The sequence below is a fragment of the Pteropus alecto genome, unplaced genomic scaffold, assembly GCF_000325575.1.
Source record: "Pteropus alecto unplaced genomic scaffold, ASM32557v1 scaffold326, whole genome shotgun sequence".
NCBI lineage: Eukaryota > Metazoa > Chordata > Mammalia > Chiroptera > Pteropodidae > Pteropus > Pteropus alecto.
In genome coordinates, this window is record NW_006438873.1 from 74,159 (window position 1) to 92,850 (window position 18,692).

The 18,692-nt window shown below is 45.3% G+C and overlaps 2 protein-coding genes and 1 pseudogene across 2 annotated transcripts in view; 1 reads left to right on the forward strand and 2 right to left on the reverse strand.

Annotated features, from left to right (window-relative positions):
- Nucleotides 1-3,299, forward strand: part of LOC102891469 (zinc finger protein 550) — an 8,971-nt gene extending 5,672 nt beyond the window's left edge. The window contains exon 4 of the mRNA XM_015592507.2: nt 1,202-3,299. Within this exon, the coding sequence (XP_015447993.1) occupies nt 1,202-2,229 (1,028 nt within the window). The 3' untranslated portion in view covers nt 2,230-3,299. The remainder of the gene's footprint in view (nt 1-1,201) is intronic.
- Nucleotides 3,300-8,160: 4,861 nt separating this feature from the next.
- On the reverse strand, nt 8,161-11,160 carry LOC112483081 (annotated as a pseudogene).
- A 111-nt stretch (nt 11,161-11,271) lies between these two features.
- Nucleotides 11,272-18,692, reverse strand: part of LOC102898444 (zinc finger protein 773) — a 9,506-nt gene continuing 2,085 nt past the window's right edge. Inside the window, exons 3-5 of the mRNA XM_006915906.3 lie at nt 16,942-17,068; nt 16,341-16,439; nt 11,272-13,534 (exon numbers count right to left, since the gene is read on the reverse strand). Coding sequence (XP_006915968.3) covers nt 12,444-13,534; nt 16,341-16,439; nt 16,942-17,068 — 1,317 coding nt within the window. The 3' untranslated portion in view covers nt 11,272-12,443. The remainder of the gene's footprint in view (nt 13,535-16,340; nt 16,440-16,941; nt 17,069-18,692) is intronic.

Genomic DNA, 18,692 nt, shown 5'->3' on the forward strand with positions numbered 1-18,692 from the left:
ATGTTTTAAAATTTGACTTCTGCCACTTACGTTGTAATGAATCTGGAATTAAGTTTGCGTATGGTGGGAGGTAGAAATGCAATAACGTTTTTCTCCATGTGGGATACCAGTTTTTTAGCTCCAGTTTTGTTATGTCGTCTCTTCTTTTCCCACTGATCTGTTATGCCACTTCTTACATCCATGAGAATGTTTCTGAGCACTATTGTTTTCTATTACTAGTTTTTCTTATATCTGTGTCAATACCACACTGTCTTGATGTCTGTAAATTTACTGCCCTAACGCCTGGGAGGGCAAGTTCCTTCTCCTTACTCTTCTTTATTCAGTAATATTCTTGGCCTTTTACTCTTCTATGTAAGTTCTGGAATCAATCTGTCAAGTTTCATTGACAATCCTGTTATCTGGAGTGGTAATGAGCTTATGGATAGATTTGAGGAGAATTGACAACTTTGTTATTAATGTCTCCATTTCTATCGATTCTCTTTAATATCTTGAAGTAAACACTTCAAATTTTTCTAACTGGGTCGCCTCTATTTTATAGTCCCCTGGCTGTTCTTCATGTGCAGTGGACTTCATATGTCTCCTTTGGCAAGGCCCTGTTCTAAGAGTAGCCTTGGCTGTCCTCCGTGTCACTCATCCAAACCCTGTAAATAGCACCCTCTCTGCATCTCTGCATCTCTATCTGCATCCTTGCCATCCTCTCATCCCTGAACTTCCCTGGACATCCAGGATTCTCTCTAGACTCTGTCTCCTTCGGCCTCGGTGCCCTCTCACTTTCTATTTTTGGTAAATCATCTTGCCTCTTTAGGACTCAGATCTCAGGACACCTCTCCTGGGAAGCATCCCCTATTGTCTCTCTCATTTCAGCTGGGTTAGATGCCCCTGGTGTTCCCATAGCACTACATGATGTCCTTTCTTGTAACAAACACAACACACAGAGTGTTGTCATTTCTCTCCCCTTTGGACAGTGAGGTAGGGACTCCACTCTGGCTCCTGCCCCAGATTCTCCTCAGGTTGTCCCTTTAAAGGTATCAAGAAGCCAAGGACCAATGGAAAAATATACAAATCAAAGTTTCAGATATGTGGAAACCCAGCAGGTATCAGTGGCATCATTTCCATCTTCCTTTTCCACTGGCTCAGTGATTTCGTTTCTTCTATGTTAGCATTGCTAATAGGCTTCTCTTGCGTATTGGACTTTTTTTAGATGACAAAGCAAAAACCAAGACTGCAGAACCTCCTGCTTCTCAGCCAGCCTCGTCCAAGGGATGCTTACTCCACAGGTCACCGACTCATGAAGACTCCAGTGTTTCCAAGCTGGGGCGAGCCACGAAACAAAAAGGACCATCAGAAAAACAGGGAGCGCTCCTGTGGACAGGGACAGTCCCCCACATGGAAATCCTCCATAGAAAGATAAGCTCTGACTGTGATGGTTTGGGAACAGGTGACAGTCTGTGCTCAGAGGATTTACAGGTGCGAGTCTCTCCTGAAGATGCTGTCCGTGAGTGTGAATCACGCCAATCAAGGAAAGACCCCTTGGTTCATGGAGAGAAGAACTATAAATGCAAGGAATGTGGGGAAAAGTTTATGGAGAATCGCTTCCTTCTTCAACATCAGCGGATTCACACTGGAGTGAAATCCTATAAATGCGAAAAGTGCGGGAAAGCTTTTCTCAAGAAGGCAGACTTCGCTAGACATTACAGCATTCATGTCAGGGAAAAACCCTATGAGTGCTTCGAGTGCAGGAAGGCTTTCAGCCGCAGGTCACACCTCATGGAACACCAGCGGATCCACACTGGAGAGAAGCCTTACAAGTGCGGGCAGTGTGGGAAGGCTTTCAGCCGCAGGTCCCACCTCACAGAGCACCAGCGCATTCACAGCGGAGAGAAGCCCCACGTGTGCAGTGAGTGTGGGAAGGCCTTTGCCCACCACTCTGACTTTATTCGGCATAGTAGAATCCACAGTGGAGAAAAACCCTTTGAGTGCCAAGAATGTGGGAAAGCTTTTTGTGACAGCTCTTCCGTAACTCGACACATGCGGTGTCACTCCAGGGAGAAGCCCTATGAGTGCAGTGAGTGTGGAAGGACCTATAGCTACAGCTCAACCCTCATGACCCATCAGAAGAGTCACAGCAGAATGAAATCCTACAAGTGTAAGAGGTGTGGGAAGGCCTTTGACCAGAAGGCAGACCTCAGCCAACATCAGCAAACTCATACTGGGGACAAGCCTACTTAAAGTCACTACTGTAGCAAATCGTTTGGCCAGAGGAACAATATTCCTTGGCACCTAGGAGTTCATATCCAAGAGAAACCTTGTCCTTCCTCGCCTGCACAGTTCATGCCATGGCCATGGAATGACCTTTACCTGTAACTGAGCCCTTGCACTGCTCAGACTGCAGACCAATCTCTCCTGAAACATGACTTGGGTCTCAGCAGAGAGACCTTCTTTCCACACCTGAGAACTCTGCTACCACATGGCACACACAGAGACCTGAGCCTCAATTTGTCCCAAAGCAAGAGTAATGTGCATTCCAATGGGTGAAAGACCCCCTTCCTTCATGGTCCATGTCTCCCCATCTCAATCTCTGTGTGTGGAGGACCCTGCTGTGTGTGGAGGACCCTGCTGAATAATGGGCAGACATTGTGAGAACCCCACCCTTCATCTCCATCCCCCCACATAATATCCTGAGTCGCAGAGATACATGGGAGACTGAGAAATGGGTCTTGCTGCTTGATAACACTTGATAACACAGAGGTGAGGTCTGGAACTCTGCTGCTCTGATAATAATGTGTCTGTCATTCCCTTGAGGCATAATGAAGAGCAAGGTCAGCTCAGGCATGGAGAACAAACAGGCATCGGGAAGAGTGGTCCACTAGCTAAGTGCTTGGACTTGGGACAATTGGGAATCCAGCACTTCTGAGCTGTTTCCATTACCAACTGGGTGACCTTGGTCATGTCACTTGTCCACAGGCTTCTCCTTGTCTGTAAAAGTGAGAAGATATGTATGAAAATGTAAAGAATGGGAAGAAGAGCAGGCAATGATTGAACCATGCAGACCCACGAAGGTTGGAGGATCTATAGCCATGGTTGAAGATGGAAAAGAGCATTCTTGGCAAAGGGGACAGCATATGCCAAGACTCTGAGGCAGGCAGTAGCTGGGCCTGTTGCTAGAAACAGCTGAAGGCCAGTGTGTCTGGAGGAGAGAGAAGAGGTACAGTGAGATGGAGGGAGCAGGTCTGGATGCACAGAGTTTTGTAGGCCATCATGAGAAATATGGATTTTATTCTGACTCTCTGGGAGGCTATGGAAGGTGGAATGACTTTATTTGTCTTTAAACCTCCCTTTGCTGTATGGAGAGTGCACTGAAGAGGGTCAAGAACTGAAGTAGGATTGAGTACAGAGGCCACTATGTAGTCCAAGAGTATGTGGACAGTGGACTGGCCCAGGATGGTGGCATTGGAGATGGTGGAAAGGGGATGGCCAGGGATATGTTAGAAGGCAGAGCCAGCAGAACATGTGCATAATGGGAATGATAAGTGAGCCTCAGGGAATGACTTTTCCCCCCACTCAGCCCTCAAGAGAGAGCCCTTCGCATCCATGGGAATGTGACATATGGTCTGTCTTTGAGTTCTAGTTTCTCGACCAGCATCTAGCATGTGTATTGACAGAGTGAAGCTGAAGCCTCCCTTTCTTGAACATGGAAAAGGCAGGACTCCTCCTTGTCACCATGATAGTTACATGGGCAGTTGAATTTTCCATGGCCTTATATCTCAGGCTCAGAAAGAGCCCTAGCCCTGCCCAGATTAGATGGCTTTTGGCAGGAGGCCGTGTAGGGCAGTAAAGAGACCTGTGTCCCTGCGTGCACCATTCTCAGCTGTGCTACTTAGCAATGGCCATGACTCAGGGCTATTCAGGGACCCTTTGGGTAGTTGGATCCCTGTAAACTGTGTGATTTGACAGCCATTGGAAGCCTCCACTTCATTGTCTATGAAACAAGAGTGTTGACTGACCCACCTCACCAGGTTGTTATTCAGGTTAAAGGACTCTGTTGGAAAGTATCTATCATGGTATTGGGTATGTGGATATGCTTAAATGTCAGATATTGTTAAAAGTATTGTCACTCTTATTTTACCCCTTGTGCCATCCTATTCCTTCTTCACCAGGATGGGATTTGCTGGTAAAAATATACTGGAGGTCCCAATGACATCTCAGCTGATTTCAGGCCTTAGGAAGCTTGATTAGGGGTTCTGGTGACCTCAAGCATAAGGTCTTGATTCCCCACCAGCTAGTGGGGTGGCTGAGGATGTCATGGAATGTTAGGTGTGCTTTGAGTGGAAATTGAAAACCTGTGCTTGAAATTTATTGATGAAAATTAAATCCCTTGCGAAGGGAGTTTTTAGCCATCAAAAAGTACTGAGTGCTAATTTAGTTCATTCCATACTTACCAGTTGATAATTGATATATTTGGATTTAAATATGTCCTCTTATTTTTTTTCTGAAGTCAAAAGGAAAGTTTATTAGAAAAGGGATAACACTCCACAGACAGTATGGTCTCTCAGAGGCAGAGAGTGAGAGGGACAGTGAGAGAGATAGTGAGATAGTAAAGGCACTGAGAGGACCTGTCCTCTTATTTTGTAGCTTTCTTTGCCTCACTTCTTTTTCTGATCCTTTTTAAAAAACTTTTTATTAATTATTTACAATCTAGGTTTTCTTTATTCTGGTTTAGAAAGCATAATAGTCTGATTCTTTTTGTTATTGTTTAAGCTAAAATTTACAGACATTTACTTAAAACAGCACAGAGTTATAAATATGTTATTTTCTTCCTAGGCAATATAAGGGACCAATGCCCTATCTCAGTGTATGTGTTGAGACTATGCATGTTAATTACATTATTGTAACTCCACAAGGAAATGTTATTCATGCTTGATGCAAATAATGAGCAGTATGTCAATCCACATATGAACTCCCCTCTTAGGTCCCCATTCTTTCTATCACTGCCAATATTTCATCTGGGATCACTTTCCAAAGTCCTTAAATATAACCTTAGAATTTTATTTAATGTGTGTTACTATTCCATTATATTTCTCCTTTTTGGCTTGAAATGGTCTTATGTTATACTTTCTTGACAGTTTTGCCACATATAGAAATCTAGGTTTTTTCTTCAGCAGATCCTTGAATAGGTCCTTCCACTGTGTTCCAGAGCCATAATTATATTGGAGTGAGTGACAACAAGTAACTTATTTTGTTTTATAGCTTGTGCTTTCAGGTTAGGAACAGAAATACTAACGTTAAGATGGAGGCATCAGGGTTTGGGGTTATCGCCCACAGGGTAATAATGCTAACTGTGTAGGTGGAGTATAATATGGGTAGCTAGTGGATTATACCGGAAACTGGGTAGTTGCTCTCCGATCCAGTTTTCTCTTTATGGATACCAGCTTCCCTTACATGGGTCATGTAAATGAGTTTTGGGCAACAGAATATAAGTGGAAGTGATTGTGAAATATGTCTTAAATGTTTTCTCATTTGTACTCCTCCATAGGGATATCTCCTTGGGCCTGTGATTTTAGTTTTCCCACTTCCCCAGGATTTAGTACTCTCTTGGGAGCTGTAGGTTCAGGCCATGGACTTATGGTAGGGTGGGGCCCTTGTACATGCATTTTTCACAAATTCCCAGATGATGCTGATGTACTGGTTTGGGAACCACTGAATTAGAGTACCATTTAATGTTAGTACACAGAGACAATGCAAGCAAGTTACCATCTTTCTATTACCTAAGTCTTTTATTTGTTAATACTTTTTAAATTATTTATTGAGGTAATATTGGTTAATACCAAATTTCAGGTGTACAACTTTATAATTCGATATCTATATACTCTATTATGTGCTCACCACCAAAAGTCTGACTTCCTTCCATCACCTTATAGTTGACCTTCTTTACCCAATTCTTCTTCTCCCCAACCCCTTTCCCTTCTGGTAACCACCATTCTGTTGCCTGTATCTATATTTCTGTTTTGTTCATTTGTTACACTTTGGCCCTATGATTTCACCCATAGGTGGAACATGAAACAAAAAAGTAACACAGAAACCAATACAGTATTAACCATAGTCACCACACTGTACATTACATCCTCAGGACTTGTAAAAAGTGGAAATTCTCCAGTTTCAGGGAGGTAGTATCTCCAGATGCCAGCCCCCAGGGAGAGCAGTAACTCAGTTACAGGGAGGTGATATCTCCAGACGCCAGCCCAAGGAGAAGTGCAACATTCCAAGGTGAAAATAATAAAACTGTCTACTAGGCCCTGTTTGATCTGAGAGTTCCCCGGATACGTTTATCTTTGTACAAAACGTTAATGGCTAACTTCTGCTTCTTGTAATCCGCTTATTCAAGGATGTAGTAGGAGGCTTTACAAGCTGCCTCCTCTGGAAGCTCGGGGCTGATCTCCTCTAACCCTGCGTGGTAGAGAGTCAGTTGCCGGCCGGCTAACAAAGGCTCATAATTAATCTCAATTGGCTCCGTGGGTCTCAGAATCAGTCGCGCCACAACAGACTTATTTTATGTTTATTATGTTTTTTAATTATATATTTTTCCTGAGGGTCTGAGAGGTGGAAACAGCTTGCCTAAGGCTGCACAGGTAGGGGCCTCCTAATAGCTCAAGATGGGGCTTTGCCCACCGCGGCCACAGAAGTCTAGCCAAAGTCACTGCATTTGAAACCGTGGAGCATTATTTCCCAGGGATTCTCACGAGCGGTGTGTTCATTGCTGTGACTGAGAAGGGCCCCGGTTAGGATGGAGCACTAGGACCTACATTACCCAGAAGGCTATGCTTGTGCTTTGGTGGCAGGCACTCATCCAATGACGACGCAGAAGAGTTTGGGCACGGGACCCCTGGGTACTTCACAGTGACTGTGGCAGGTCTGTGCACCCCTGGGTGGGACTCCCAGGCGGCTCTCAAGACCCGAATGAGGAAGATGGAACAGAGTAGACCCACTTTAGTGCCTTCATCGAGCTGTGACCCCGCAGGCTGCTCTCTCCGGGGCCGTACCCGCGCTTCTTCCTCCAGATGCCTGAGGTGGTGTGCCTCTTACACGAGGGAAACTGAGGCCCAGAGTGTGGTCAGCCGAGGTCACACCCTGGGCGAGATGTGGGCTAGACTAAGCTGGAGGGACCCGCCCGGTCCCCGCTCGGTGCACAGGTTACGTTGGAGGCGTTGCTGGCTGCGTGCAGGTGAGTAGACCTGCCTCAGGCCCCCAGTCACTGAGACCCACGCCCCGCTGGCCTTAGGGCCCCAAAGTAGAAGATGCTGTTGTCTAGGACTTTCCACCTTCCCCTCTCCTGCCCTCGAGTGTGGGGACCCCAGAGGTGACTCACTCTTGGCCCATGGCCCTTAATGGAGACCAGGGATTGTATGGAGCGCTTCCACTTTCTGGAGCCCAGTCAGATGAGGTGAGACGGGTGTTCCGGGGACAAGAATTAGCATGCGCCTATGCTTGGCTGTGACACTGAACTAGGAATGACCGTGAAGTCGCAGATCTACACTATGTCCATTGGGACCAGTGAGCAGGTGGGCAGAAATCAGCCCTAGTGAGGAGCTGGGCCCCTCTCCTGAGTTAGTGGGAGCCATAGAAGGTTTAGAGCCAAGGAGGGAGACGCTCTGACTCAGGTCTTCACAGGCCCCCTCTGGCAGCAGAGAGGAAAACAGACTGTGGGGTAAGGGTTGATTGTCGCCCTAGTGTTCAACCAACCATATTCTCCTTTGATACAACCCAGTGATTTGTATTTTATTACTTGTACTTTTTTTCCTGGATTTGATTTGCGATATTTTGTTAAGGGTTTTTCATTTGTATTAATTAAGACTATAGTTTTTGTAATTTGTTGTTATACTCAATAGGTTTTCAGAGTTATGCTGGCCTCTCAAAATGAGTTGGAAGGCATTTGATCTTCCATTTTCTGAGAGGATGTATTATTGTGGTATTATTTAGTCTAAATATTTTGCAGAATTCAGTGAAACTAGTTAGGCTTTTAATATCTCTCAACAATGTTTGATAGTTTCTCATAGTTATTGAACATATTTTATTAAATTTATTTCTAAATACTTCATATTTTGATGCTATTGTAAAGGATTTTGTTTTTCAGTTACCATTTATTACTAGTATGTATTAAAAAAAATAATTTTTGTATATTGGCCTTTTTATCCTGGGACCTTGCTAAACTCAATCATTTAGATGTGGTAGCTTTTTAGTGGATAATTTAGAATTCTCAACATAATCGTGTCATTTGTTAATAGATAGTTTTGGTTCTCCCTTTACAATCTTTACACCTTTTTTCCTTCCATCACTAACACAGACCTCTAGTACAATGTTCAGTAGGAGTGATGAGCAGGAACGTATTTGCATTATTCCTAGTACCAGGGGAAACATTCAGGCTTTCACCAGCAAATATTATGTTAGCTGTTGGTTTTTCATAGCTGCCCTTTATCAGGTTGAGGAAATTCTCATCTAATCTTAATTTGCTGAGAATTTTTTTGTAAACCTTCCTGTTTACTATTATTATTTTTTATTTTTTAAGATGGCTACAAAGACAGCATGAGAGCTCACACATAGACTAGCTTTTCTGGTGGAACAGATTGGGTGCAGATAGACATAGACAGCATGACTTTTTTGGTCTTTTTCTTTTTCTTTTTTTTTTAAAGAATAAAGCAAGAAGTTGATTGGAACGGGGGTGGGGCTTGCTAGAAGCTTCCACTTAAAAATAATTTTCCCCCAAATATCCCCCTGATAACAACAACAACAAATCCCAACAATGGTAAAACCCCAAACAATAAAGTGTCTATGTACCTAAAACCTCCTTTCAGGAAAGGACAAGAGGTAGGATTTTTGTGGTCATTCTCTTGAAGTACATTTTTATTTTTAGGTTTGTCCTTCATGTTTTACGGAATAAAAAGTTAGGCCTTTTTGTTGCATTAAACTAAAATCAGGAAAGGTGGGTGGAGGATGAGGAGGAACAGGAGATGCCCCTTGTCCAGCTCCTGAGTAAAGATGCCTCACTTGCATAATTTCTGTCATTTCCCTGCCCGCAATGCTGGTTCTCTTGTGTTTTGGAGTAGTAGAGGTGGGGATCACACACACTCATCGTCATGCTTGAAGAATAACTGTCATTCTGGATGGAGTGGAGGAAGTTATCTCCTAGCTTGCTACTATTTCCAGAGAGGGTGGGTGGAGGATTGCTAATACCACTTGTGTTGCTAGGAGAATTTTTAGGAAGTCTGTTTCTATGACCTGATCTTAATGATCTGTTCATGTGGTATGTGGCTTGAAGTAACAGTGGATTAATCGTTGTATAAATGTCATCACCGGAATTTGTTGAATCTGCAGGACTAGGCATGATGGGCGTTCTTGCCTGGCCACCACTACCAGGTACTGAGTGAGGAGGAGATGTAATTGACATAGCACTGTTAGGATTTGGCCAGGGCCTGCCACTTCCCAGGTCCATCTTAATCCCGGGCATGGCAGGCCAAGGGATGTGTGGTGGTCTCATGCCACAGCCGTGTTCTGTGGGCCAGGATCCATGGGTCCCCTGCCTTGGGGAAGGTTCATTGTGTGCATTGATCTTCCCATGTTGAGGTGCCCCTTGTTGTCATGGGGGATCTATGGAAGTGGGCAGCAGTGGCAGTGTCCCAGAAACTCCTCCTGGTGGTTTCTCATTCAGTTGGGGGCCTGCGTATCATGGTGACATGAAAGATTGACTGTGGGGTCCCATCATGCTGCTGGTATTGTGAGGTAGAGGCTGTATGCTGCAGCCCAGAAGGATCCAAAAGAAACCTGGCAGGATGGGACCTCACTGATGGACAGTGCGTCATTGAAGGGAATGTCGCCCAGCATGGGCTGGGGAGGCTGCTGTGCTATAATCACAGAAGGCTTTTGCTTTACTTAAGTGTACACAAGTGTCTCGCCTTTCAAGAGCTGCACAGTCAAATTCCCCAAATATACACTACCACGTGTGGCAAAAACCTAGGTGGTCCTCCCAATGTTTTTTTTTCCTCCATAGAATCTATGATGAGGTCTGTGCAGATTTCTGTGTTCTTACTTAGACGGATAAAGCTAACTTTTCCAGAACCTATCCTCATGCTCCCCCAAGCGCTGACTCTGCGCTCTTTCCAGCTAGCTGTCAAAGTGTTAGCCCTGCTGCCCCATCTCTCTGGAACACAACCTACTCGGCATCCTGCACTGCCCTCTCTGCCCCCTGCACTGCTGCACTAGTCTCAAGAATTTTTATTATACAGTGGTTTTGAATTCTGTGAAATGCTTTCACTATATCTGTGAAATGCTTTCATTACATCTGTGAAATGATTGTTTTTATTTTGGTCTGTTAATGTAGGTTATATTATAGATTCGATTGTTAAAACCTTGCATTCCCAGCAAACCACACTGTTATGATTTATTAGTGTTTATATATGTATGTCACCAGATTCAGTTTGCTAACATTTTGTTAGTTTTGTTGTAGCTACATTCATGTGGATATCGGTCTGTAAGTTGTTTTAACGTCATCGCTTTTGGTATCATGTTTGTGCTGGGTTCATTTAGTTGATCGGGAAGTGTTTGAGCCTTGTTTTGGAAGAGTTTGTATATAATTGGTAGTTTAATCTTTAAATATTCTGTAAAAGTTCTTACATGTTCCAAGGGTGATCCTCAGCTGCCAGCCACAAAAAACAAACAAACAAACAAACAAACAAAAAAACAAAACAAAAAAACCAGGACTATCAGTCCTATGTCCACAGGGAGCTGAAATCATCCTACAACTCAAACAAGCAGGGAGCAGAATCTCCCTCATACTCTCTGCCAACACCTTGATGTTAGCCCAGTGATATCCAGCCCGTGTTGAACTTACAACCTACATAACTGTGATATAATTTGTGTTGTATAAGCCATAGGTTTGTGGTAATTTGTTAGGATAGCAATAGAAAGCTAATGTATCAACATTATTCTGTGAGAGTTTCCTTACTTTCTAATGAAAGAATATTTCCTAGACTCATGTTGTACCTTTCCTGCCCCAACCTGTAAGTAGCCTCTTTTCTAAGGAATTCTGGTTCTTTTTATTGAAAAAGTTAAGTGTATAAGCTAATAACTAGGCATTAAATTTACTTATAGCTACTGGAATGTCACTGGTTTGTAGGCTGTCTCTGAAGAGATGGGAGATATGTATAAATGTTGAGTTCATTATCTGCATTTAAATCTAAAGATTTCACAAGATTGGATATTTAAAGACTCATAAGACTCCAATAGCATACTCAGATAAGGCTTTTATTGACAGGCAAAGATACCAAACTTTGTAAGAGAAAAAGGATACAATGCCAAATACACAGTCAATAAAAGAACAAATAAGTAAATTGGGCTTTGTGAAAATTAAGAAATTCTGCTCTAAGCAAAGATACTCTTAAGAAATGAAAACTAAAACCATAGACTGTGAGAGAATATTGATAAAGCATATATCAAATGAGGAACTAATATCCAGAATATATGAGAAGTTGCAAAACAATTCTTTTAGTAGTAGGTCAAAGATATGAACAGATAATTCACTAAATAAGACATATGGATGGCAAATGAACACAGGGGAAATCCTCAATACCAAGTCATTAGGGAAATATGAATTGAAACAATGAAGTACTGCTAAACACCTATGAGAATGGCTAAAATGAATGCTCTTTGTCTTACCTACAAAGGTCAGGAGGAGGTGAAGAAACTGGAAATCTAATACACTCAAGAGGAAATATGAAATGGCATAATCATTTAGAACACAATTTGGCAAGTTCTTAAAATGTTATATATTTGGATCAACTTCGAGCATGACTGTGAGAAGCTTTGAGGGCCTGCTTCACATTAAGACTGGAGGAAATTATGAAAACACATTTTAAAGTCTCTAGAAATGGTCCTAAGATATACAGCAAATTAAGAAACATTTATTCAAGAAAAGTCTAATCAGTAAAAACAGCTAGAGCCAGTCACATTTGAACCAAGACCACTTCCTCTCTCCCTCCTCCAAACTCAGGGATATGAGAACTCTGCTCCAGAATGAGGCAGCCAAGTACACAGGGCACCCCCTCCCTAATGCTCCCAGGCCGAGGGCTGTCTCCTCAGGAGGCGCTTGATGCCACCAATACTTATCCTGCCCCCAGTGTGCGAACTTGATGAATGATGTGCAACTGCTGGCTCTGTGATAAAGGCTACTCTCAAAGTTTCTGTGTCATGTTAGGTTGGCCAGGAGACAGCATGCCCTGTATTCCGAAGGCCCTTCTCTAGTCTCAACTTTCTGGTGCCCAACAAGGTTATATTAAGCCTTTGGCTGAAGCCTTTCTTCACGTTCCCTGTATTCATAAGGCCTATCTGGGTTATGAATTTTCTGTTGCTGAATCAGAGCAGACCTTTGGTTAAAGGTCTTTCTACATTAGCTGCATTCAAGACTTCTCTCCTCTGTGAACTTTCTGGTGTTGAAGGAGGTTGAAACGCTGGCTAAATGATTTTCCACAATCACTGCACTCATATGGCATTTCCCCAGTGTGACTCCTCCGATGTTTAACAAGGCTGGAGCTGTGGCGAAAAAATTTCCCACATTCTCTGCACTCATAGGGTCTTGCTCCAGTGTGAACCCTCTGGTGTTTAACGAGGCTGGAATTCTCGCTAAAGAATCTTCCGCATTCATTGCACTTAAAAGGCTTTTCTCCAGTGTGAACTTTTCGGTGTTGCATGAGGCTAGAGCTTTGGCTGAAAAATTTCCCACATTCCCTGCACTCATAAGGCCTTTCTCCGGTGTGAACTCGCCAATGATTAATAAGGCTTGACTTGTGGCTGTAGAATTTCCCACATTCACTGCACTCATAAGGCCTTTCTCCAGTGTGAACTCTCTGATGTTTCATGAGGCTCGAGTTGAAGCTAAAGAATTTCCCACATTCGCTGCACTCATAAGGCCTTACTCCAGTGTGGATTCTATGGTGCTGAACAAGTGTAGAATTATGCCTGAAGGCTTTCCCACATTCACTGCACGTGAAAGGCTTCTCTCCAGTGTGAACTCTCCGGTGTTGAATGAGGTCCGCGTTGCGGCTAAAGGATTTTCCACAGTCACTACACCCATAAGGCCTTTCACCAGTGTGAACTATTTGGTGTATAAAAAGGTTGGATTTATGGCTAAATAATTTCCCACATTCGCTGCATCCATAAGGCTTTTCTCCAGTGTGTAGTCTCTGGTGCTGAACGAGTAAATATTTCTGACCAAATGCTTTTCCACATTCACCGCACTTGTAATGCCTTTTTCTGGGGTGAAAGCCCTCCCCACTTTCTGTGTTCCTGTGTAACTCTTCACTGTTGTGAGTCACCTGACAGTCAAGGCCAGAGCTGGTCAGGAAGTCCTTCTCATGTTGCCCCGCCTCTTTTCTTACAGGTTTCTCTCCACAGCGCAGCTTCTGGTGTTGATGAAAGTTTGCTCTGAGCACTCCTGCATCAACACTCTGTTCAGAAGGTGCCTCCTCAATCTCCGCTCCACACCAGCTTCCTGAGGGTACAGAAATGCTGATGAAGTGCATGTAGACTTCAGTGGGAGTGGGCAGCCCCCTTACAAATGTGTGTCTGACACACCCAGTCAGGAGACCCTGGGACCACTACAGATCAAGGAGCCACAGAGGTCAGCATGAGGAAGGGCCTGCTATGCAGTGTTGGACCTGATAGGCTTCCAGCTCAGTGGGGGCCTCATGAGCAGCAAGGACACAGGATGACATATAGTTCATGAAGGAGAGGCAGTCTCCCCTGCAAATGGCTTCCAGCAGGGCCCCAGCTGCTCGTTACACAGGAATGAATACAAAAGGGTATGTTCACCCAGAAAAACTGAATGCAACTGAATAGCTAGTGTTTAAGGACTGCAAGGCTACCCACCCCTCTTCAAATGCACCAATGAAAGCCCCACGCATCTTTTCTAGTGTACCTCCAATAAAGGCACTTACCCGCAGGTTCTCTCCACTTCTCCCCTGCTTGATTGAGTTCATTCCCCTGGCATTCCCTCCCAGGTGACCCATCTTCAGCATGCAGTGACTCTGTCTCTCTGGGACTGGTGAGTATAATAAACTTTGTTTATTCCCACACCTCTCCTGTGTCTCCTCTTTGACCACATCTAACTGACCATCTCATAAAAGAATAAAAAGCGGTTGGCATCACGAACAGGATGGTCTAGTCACAGGCGAGGGAGGACTTAGGAGATGCCTCTTAACTGCCTGACTTACTAACTGGCTGTCTCAGTTGGGCTCTTCCATCACCCAGTGTTACATCGATGTCCTGCGCCAGTTTGAACTGCTTTGTGTTACCTCTCTCAGGCACAGCCACAACTTTCTGCTCTAAATTGTGAATCTTATCTTTCTAGAATACCCTGTGGCTGTACCCTGAGATCACAAAGAATTAGAAACCAAATTTATTATTTTACAAGACTAGAAATCCAAGCTATTCTTAAAGATTTCAAAGACATTGGGAAAGGGAGCTGATTGGTAACTGAGAGCAGTTAATACGGGACTTGCAGCTCCTGCTCAGACAACCCCAGTGATGAGGCAGCTGCCGGCATTACTAAACAGCTCAAGATACATAATTTATATAAAGGTCCTTTGACACTCCGCGTTCAATTCTTACGTGGTATTTCAGGGCTGAAGGTACCCAGGAGGACAGAGGCTGGGACTTTTGATAAAATTATAAAAGCTTCAGATGAGGAACCTGAAACCTCTATTCCATCTTGGAATTCAGAAGCCCTGCCATCATTGAGGTGGATTCTCATGGCCTGGAGATGCTGATGGAAAAGTATCACAGAGGCCCGCATGCTTCTCCACAGAAACTGCAGCGGTTCACGGACCCACCAGTTCTTTGAACATTCAGACAAGGAAAACCCTAAACACTTTTCTAATTCAGAAGAGGTCCCCTTTGTCACAGAGTCCAGCAGTTGTCTTTGCAGGCGCCTCTGATACAGGGCAGCATTTCCTTATCCACATATTCACACCAAATGGGAGGCCACAAATGGAACTGATATGATGTGCCATGAGAGCTGCATCCACCTGACTCAGAGTCCAGCTCATCACACCCATTCAGCCTGCTCCTTTCCTGATTTGCTGATGACCCCTACTGTCTCATGAACAAATTACTAGGCAAAATACCCCCAAATTACAACCAAAGGAGATATTATTAAAAGAGCCTTACCTATTACCCACAGATCTAGTAGCTCAGGGAGCTGCTCCAAGCCCACCCAAAAATACCTCCAGCTTAGAAACTGGCAACCACCAAAGACTCGCCAGTGGGGATTCAGTCCCCAGGCCTTGTCACACCACCCAGGGACGATCACCCATAAACAACTGGTGGCTCATTAGAACTCGAAAAATACACATTTCATAGCTTTACTGGATATAAGAGCCCAAATTACCATCATTCCAGGTGACCCATTCAAACTAAAGGGATATTACAACAGTCTTTATTAAACAGCTGCCCATCATGGTGACCTCTGATGCTCTGAGTTTTCCTGTTGTAGACAGAGATGCCACTGCCTGCCTCCTACAACGCTGGAATGAGCCAGAGTCCCAGCTCTGCTAGGCAGAACCATAAAGTGAGAACCCGCAGAGCGGCCCCTCTAGTGAAAGTGGTGAGCACACCACAACTGTTCCTGAAAATTTGTTGTGCTCAACAGGTCCAGAGAGACAGTCACTGTGTGCCAAGGTACTGCAGGCCTTCTGCTGCTTGTCCAAGATCTACTAAAAGAGAGGCAGTTATCCCCACTGTTTCTCCTTTCGGTAGTACTACTTGGCCAGGCTTAAGCCTTCTACCAGCAGTGGCACTTAATTGTTGATTATCGAAATCTCAACGCTTTGTTTCCCCCATCAATGCTCTGATACCTAACGTAATCAAATTAAATGAGGAGCTCCAAAGGGCACCTGGTAACTATTTTGATGTGACTCCCCTCCACCCCCAACACTTGGCATGCAGTGACTGTCTCTCTGGACCTGTTGAGCACAACAAATTTTGTTTTTTCCTAAGCTTCTCCTGTGTGTCCTCTTGTGGCCACACCTGACGGACCATCTCATAAAAGAACACAAAACACGGCCACTGTTGGAGAGCACTGTAGAGGAAGCAGTGGAAAGAGCCAGGTGTGATACAGAGGAGGCGGGGATAGCTCTGGGTCAGAAATCAGAGTAGACATCAGGCAACTGGGAAAGAAAAGATGGAAATCCATGGCTTCTTGCCTTGATAGAAAACATCAGTGTCCACTGGAAAGACTCTAGTACTATCTGAACCCCTCCATGAGTTCTCATGCCTGTCTAGCTCCTCCCTCCAAGTACCTCTTGGCACGGCTACAGTTATGACTTCTCTGGCAGGCAAAAAGGGCTCTCCCCACCGCTGCAATTGGGTAATGTCCTGGGTCCCAGAAGATGCAAGTCCTAAGGGAGAAACAAGACAGATGGGTCAAAGTGACCCACCCCATGACAGACCACAGGAAAGAAAACTAAACATTACACAAAGAATGTTGGAGAAGGGTCTCACAGGAACAACCCAGTCAAGAGTGGCCATGTTGGTGCCTCAATTCCTGCCACAGGCAGATCCTGTATGTCAGCCAGAGGAAGAAGGCAGAACCTGGGGCACAGAACAGCCCTGGATCTTCACAGTGTCACCAGGCCAGGGAGAGGCCACCAGTGTGATACATTAGTCTGACTGCAAGACTCCTAATCCCCAAGCCCTTTCCCACAAGGCTCTGGGGCAGCAAGCATCAAGGCAGCTCAAGGAGAGAAGGCATAGTGCACATAGCCCAGGCATGAGCTAAGTGCCCACACAACACCCACTCCAGAACACGGAGAAGGAAATAGTGCCCATGATCCAGCTTGGGAGAAAAGCGGAAGAGCAGAGTACAGGCCAGGATACTGGAGTGGGTTGGGAGGACCTTACCCAGAGAGGCCATCAGTGCGAAGTTCTCCAGCATCACACTGCGGTACAGAAGTCTCTGGGCCTCATCAAGGAGCCCCCACTCCTCCCAGGAGAAGTAGACAGCCACGTCCTCAAAAGTCACACAGCCCTGCCAAGATGGAGACAGTTGAGTTTATGTACAACCGTCTTTCCCAGGACTAGGCATCTCTCCAATCATCCTCCCTCCTTCCTTGCTTTCCTCCTCAGAGGAGATAGCAGGCCCTGGTGCCACTGATGCCCAGCCTCTGCTCACAGTCCCATTAAACACTGTTCAGCCCTTGACAACAACAAGCAGATGGGTAGACAGATGTCATCTAAGCTCTGGGCCTGGCCTGCAGGTCCTCACCCTTTACCTGCCAGACAATTCACCCGGAGTTCTCCAGATTGTGCTTCCCAAACCCAACCAAACTTGGGTCACTGTTCTCCACTCAGCCCCCAATACAAGGGCCTGGGGCCACCAGTTTACACTCCCTCCCAACATGCACATCATTCTTCTTACCACACCTCTCTTTATATCCTCAACCCCTCACAGCCACCACCATCCCCATACCACATCATGCATCTCTCCCTGGCCTCACCATGGGCCAGTGTGCACATGGCATCCAGAGGGTACTAGGGAAATGTGATCAGAATCCCATCCTGTACAGGCCTCCAATGGCCCTGACTGCTCGGGGCAACCTCCAAGCCTGCTTTGAAGGCCTCCCTACTTGATCCTGATCTTTGTTTCATCCTCAGCCACCTGGAACCACATGCAGATTTCAGACACCCTCAGCCCTCTTCCACATTTCTGTCACAAAAGTGTCCCTTCACCAGCCTCAGCTTCCTCTGATGCTGATTGGAAGGCCAGACTCACTTGTCTTTCACATCATGCCTACTGATTCTCTCAGAGGGTCCTATTTAATCTGGAGCTAATCCCAGGTCCCAGCAAGGGTCAGAGCCTGGGGAGCCACCAGCTTTACTGTCATCTTGCTGCCTTGTTTCCATCTCATGTCCACTCCCCATGAAACCCTGGCCACCAGCCAGACCCTCCTCACTCCTATACCCTGTCACCATGCCATTATTCTCCCTCATGTGTCTTTGTGAAGCCCACCACCCCTATCAAGGTGTCCAGCAAGAGATTCGTTCCCCTCCTTTGTTACCTAATGGCATTGCCACCAGAACTGAACGTGCCCCCTGCCAAACCTGACCCATAGCTCCATCCTGGTCCACACACCATCATTGTTGTGGGTGTCGCCAATCTGAACTCTTCACTTGAACTCCAGGTGCCCACTTGACAAATCCACTTACATGTCTCTAGAACATCTCAGTTCAAGATGGTCCCAAATGACTCCTAACATCTCCACTGAAAATTACTCTTACCATCAACTTTGACAACTACAAGGCCACATACCTCAGAGTCTCCCCTGACTCTTCCACTTCTCTCCCACCCTCCACATCAGAGAGTCTGCTCAGACCTACCTAAAAGCCAGCCAGACTCCAACATGTCTCCAACCTCCACAGCCACCGCTCTGGTCCAGTCACCACCAACACTCGCCTGGACTATTTCAGTATCCTCCTCCCTAGTCTCCCTGCAACCCAAGAGTCTGCTCTCTACTCTGCAGCAGAAAAAGCTTGTTAAGTCAGGGTCAGATCACTTCCTTCCTCTGCTCCAAATCTTCTCTGGCTCCCACCACCTTAAGAATAGAGGCTCAGCTCCTCAGGCTGCTATTCGAGGTCTAATTCCTGATTCCTGC